The 4,950-nt window shown below is 44.4% G+C and overlaps 1 gene segment (V, D, J or C); it reads left to right on the top strand.

The window, feature by feature from the left end:
* The first annotated feature begins 293 nt into the window (after positions 1-293).
* LOC113831780 lies at positions 294-794 on the top strand. The segment is given in 2 exon segments: positions 294-339; positions 458-794. Coding segments are annotated over 2 exon segments (383 nt in total).
* The last annotated feature ends 4,156 nt before the right edge of the window (positions 795-4,950 follow it).

Raw genomic sequence — 4,950 nt, 5'->3', positions numbered from 1 at the left:
CTCTAGCCACTAGAGGGCACTGCCAGCCACATACTTGCTTAGTGTTGCCAGGCTCAGCTGATTTTTCCTTGCCCAGCAGCATTTCCTGTGCATTAAATGAAACAGTAAGTTATCTCTGGCCTTTTTTTTTTCTCAGATGGGGCCTAAGCTGCTGTTGAAGGAGGGACTCTCACAGCCTCCTGCACAGGGGACATTTGCATAGCAATGATCTTCTCTGAGGACAGGGACTGATAAGAAGGGACTGTGTCTCAGTATGCTGTATGGCTCCAGGAGAAGTTTTAGGTGTCTCCATCATGATCTGGGCTCCAGTTCTCCTCACTTTCCTCTCTTATAGCACAGGTGGCTGTTTCCATTGGATTCTGAGAGTGTGAACAGGAGAAATGATAGTCTCTTCCCAGATTCCTAGAAATTGGCCCTGTCTGGTCCTCACTAATACTGTTTCTTTCCATCCTCCCAGGGTCTTGTGCTGAGGTTGTGTTCACCCAGCCCCAATCTGTGTCCGGATCTTTGGGCCAGGAGAACAGCATATCCTGCACCCGCAGCAGTGGAAACATTGCAAGTACTATGTATCCTGGTATCAGCAGCATTCGTCGAACAAACCCCGTCTGCTCATCTACAAATATGATCAAAGACCCTCTGGAATTCCAGACAGGTTCTCTGGCTCCATGGACACCTCCTCCAACTCTGGCATTTTAACTATTTCCAGGTTGCAGCCTGAGGATGAAGGTGACTACTATTGTCTGTCTGGTTATGACAGCTATTTCACACAGAGAACCAGACTTAAGGGGAACTGAGACAAAAACTCTATAGAGCATCACCACCTTCAATGTCAAAAAATCTAGCCATTTTGTCTTGCTTTGAAAATTTGTCTTCAATACTCCCATTTATTTTCTAAAATACAACTTACTTTCTGTCTATCTATCTATCTATCTATCTATCTATCTATCTATCTATCTCTATCTGTCATCTATCATCATCAACTATCTATCATCTATTTATCAATCAGTCTCTCTGACTCTATCTCTCTTTCTTTTTCTCTGTCTATGTCTCTGTCTCTCTCTCTGACTCTAAGCTTTGCCACACACTGATGTGCCCGGGACTGTGTAAAGCTGGACTGAGAAAGATTTTTCTAGTAATGTTTTACTTCACTAACCTCATTTTGTATTTATTTTTCTGTTTGCTCTTTTTCACTCACTGTAGCCCATTGTAACAGTAGCCACTAATAATCAGACAATAAAGCCAAATTAATTTGTCTTAGTGAAAGACCCCGCCCCCTGGCTGGTTCTCTCTCGGTGACACTCCCGCACACTCGCGCACTCCCACACGCCTGGCGGCTGGCTCCCTCCCAAGCCGGTTCACCCAGGCGGGGGGCCCTGGACCCAGGCCCGCCCACCTGATGCCGCGCCCCGGGGCTGGGGCCGAGCGGGGAGAGGACGCCCCCCGCCCCCGCGCCCCCCCGCCCGATGGGGAACCTCCGTCCCAAGGTCAGCCATCTGGACGCGGAGGGGGGAATTGGGTCTGTTGTACCAGGTGCAGACCTTGAGAATATACTGACCTAAAATAACTCTGTACCTCATTAAATTGTCCAATAGAATCCCTGTAACTATGCTTTTCGCTTCTGCACTGTGCTTTTTAGCTATATAAGGACCCCTCTCCCTTGGCTCGGGGCTTAGCCTACCAAAAGCTAAGCCCCGGGGTACCAGCGCTACTAATAAAGCCTCTTGCTTTTGCATCCAAAGTTCATGGTTTCGCTGATTCCTGGGTGCGGGTCTCCTTCTACGAAAGTACCTCTTCGGAGGTCTTTCATTTGGGGGCTCGTCCGGGATTGAGACCCGCCCAGGGACCACCAACCCATGTCTGGGAGGTAAGCGTTGTGCGGATCCGCTGTCTTGTCTCGTCTTGTCTGTCTGAATCCGTCTTATGAACTGCGCCTGCGTTTGCAGTACCCAGCTGAGTACATTCGTATTTGGCGGCTCCAGGAGACGTCCTGGCAGCGTTTGGAGCCTCAGTGAGCTCATTTGTTTTCTGGCTAGGGTAGATGCCTTAGCGCTTGGAGCCTCAGTGGGCTCATTTGTTTTCTGGAGTTTTACTTTCGACTCTCTGTCGAAACCGCGCTGCGAAAGCCTGTTCTGTGTTGTTCGGTCTTTGTTTTGTAGTTGATGTGCATAAACGCAAATGGATTACTCTTTGTTCCTCAGAATGGCCAGCCTTTGACGTGGGCTGGCCGCGGGATGATACCTTTAACCCCCAAACTATATTTCAGGTAAAAGACACCCCAAGGGCCCCCCTTCCTTTCCCCCTCTAACCGCCCGCCGTGCACTCCCTTACTCCCCCCTGGGAGAATTGACTGAGGAGCCCCAGCCATATCTGGCACCGCCAGAGGCAGAAGCGGCCCCCGCCGCCTCGGCAGGTCCTCTTAACCTCGGAGGAGAAACAGCACGTCCAGCTGCCCAATGAAATTGATGTGGCTTGCCCTCTTGAAAGACCTGAATGGGATTTTACCACTGAAGCAGGTAGGACGTCTCTATCGCCAGGTGCTCGTAGCGGGTCTCCGGGGGGCAGGACGCCGACCCACCAATTTGGCCCAGGTGAAGCAGATGATACAGAGGGTGGAGGAATCACCTGCCGCTTTTCTAGAGAGACTAAAAGAAATATATAGGATGTATACTCCCTATGATCCGGAAGATCCAGGGCAGGCCACCAGCGACCTGGACAGGGATCAATGTGCTTTTTGCTATACTTCATGAAAAAGGGACTTTGACAAAATTTTTATGTTGACTGAGAAATGAAAAAAAAATATATAAGAAACTTAAATAATAAAGAGGGAGAGAAAAAAAAGAAAACTTGTCTAAAAATATCTAAGAGAGTCAGAGAAATGAACTAAAAGGTTATAGAGAGCTAAAGCAAGTCATAGCAGAGAAGATTGTTACAGAAAATTATAGAGGGTTAAAGCAAGTTGTAAAAAGTCAGAAAAAAAAGGTTATTATAAATCAGAGAAAAATGTAAACTGTGCTATGGTTTCTCATGTTTAACCATATTAAGCTAATTCTGTTTTAAAAGGTCCTGTTTATTTCTCAAATAAATTATATATACTTGTTTTAAAATGTTCTGGTTCCCGGTAGCCAGCACATGGCAAAATGGTCACATGACTTGACTGGTCGCCATTTTGCTAAAATTAAAAACAGAATACTTAAACCGCCATCTTGACTAAAGATGACTGCATGGAAATTAGAGGTACCATCTTAGAAACAAGTTTTTCAGTTAAGATTTAAAATGTTAATGCTTCTATATATTACAGAAAGACCTTAAGGGGATTTAAATTTCTTTTTAAAAAAAAAAACAGTTTTTTTATGTTTGTTTTTATTAATGTTTATACTTAAAGAGCTTCAATTTAGAATTATTTTTGAGCAAAGCCTGACAATGTAAAGTTTTTGTTTTATGAAAGATGCTGATCTATTATAAGATATTACAGTTTATATTTTAGAAATAAGTTTAGAACATTGGTGACACACGCCTTTTATCCCACCACTCGGGAATAAGAGGCAGATAGATCTTTATGAGTTCAAGGCCTGCCTGGTCCGGCACATCGAATTCCAGGACAGGCTCCAAAGTCCAAAGTCACAGAAAAACCCTGCCTAAGAAAGAAGTTAAGCTACTGTTTAAGGAATATAAGGTAGCTCTATGCAGTTTTAAGTTCAGCTGTGCTGTTTCAAACATCTTACTAAGTTAAAACCAGTTACAGTCAGACTAAAAATTATTTACAGAAATAAGACCTTACCTAGCCACCTGTATACTTAATGTGTGCTTAAGGCAAGTAATTAAAACAGACAAACAGACCTCTAATGCTTCAGAGATCTTCAGAATATGGCATTTAAATTGTTATCTTTAAAGTTTATAATGTCAGACAGACTGCCAGATCCTGACAGTGACCCAAAGTCTCCAAAGATTACGAGGCACCTCAGTTCCCGCACCTGGACCAGTGAGCGAGATGATCAGATGTGAAACCTGCCGCCTGCCAGAACCTGGCCGAGACTGTGGACAAAGCTGCTGGACACTGGAAAATTGATTGTACCCCTTTGCCTAGACAAAACAAGGTCAGTCTTTTCCATGTCCCTCTTCCACAGAGAGGAAAAAAACTCTCACAGTATAGGCCTGGCGAAGATTGCTGTTCTTTGAGACAGCTGCCTCCAGCGGTAATGGAGAAACTTGGGTTTGGCTAACTGTATATAGACTGGCTTCTGTCACTTTTTAGTAGATTCAGACAAAACATACCCTTCTCAGATCTCTGAAATATTACCGGTTGTCAGCTTGACAGCATCAGTCAGTCAGATCCACTATAGACTAGTCAGTATGTTAACTGATAAAATAGTGACTATATACTGTTCAGGCATGAGCTCAAAATTTTTAAGTTTATTTTGGTTGTCATCTAAGTACAAACTTAAAGGGCTTTTCATTAGGCCAAAGGCACCTCTGTCCAATCCATACCTGGCTCTCTGGACAGAGGAGAAATGTACATGCTTATAGCCCAAATCTGTAGTTTTTGCTAGGACTCAAATTTATAAATATGTTCCTGCTGTTTGAACAGATATCCAGATATCTGCTTTTTCTGCACTGTGGGCTTCAGTAAATAAGTTTTAATCTCTGTTCCTAGTTTAAATATGTCTTAAACAGGTTTCTGCTTCTGACAGACATCTGAGTATCAGTTGTGGACTACAGGCTGTTCTAAGTAGACTGGGAGCCCTGGACTTGCTATGGATGTGAACCAGTCTGCTGATGTGGACACCCCCTATCTCTGCAACAGTGTCTGCTAACCAGAAGCCCCTGATGGATTCCCCATTGCCCAAATTCCTTTTTGCTTTTGACTAGCATTTCAACCTTCTGGGGTCCCTAACTTCGTCCCAAAGTCAGCAGGAAGCAGTTTGGAAAGAAATTTCGCTGTCCATTTTCCCT

The sequence above is a fragment of the Cricetulus griseus genome, chromosome 4 (genome assembly GCF_003668045.3).
Source record: "Cricetulus griseus strain 17A/GY chromosome 4, alternate assembly CriGri-PICRH-1.0, whole genome shotgun sequence".
Taxonomy (NCBI): domain Eukaryota; kingdom Metazoa; phylum Chordata; class Mammalia; order Rodentia; family Cricetidae; genus Cricetulus; species Cricetulus griseus.
The sequence above is the reverse complement of the archived record's forward strand: the minus strand, read 5'-3'. Positions and strand labels throughout refer to the sequence as shown.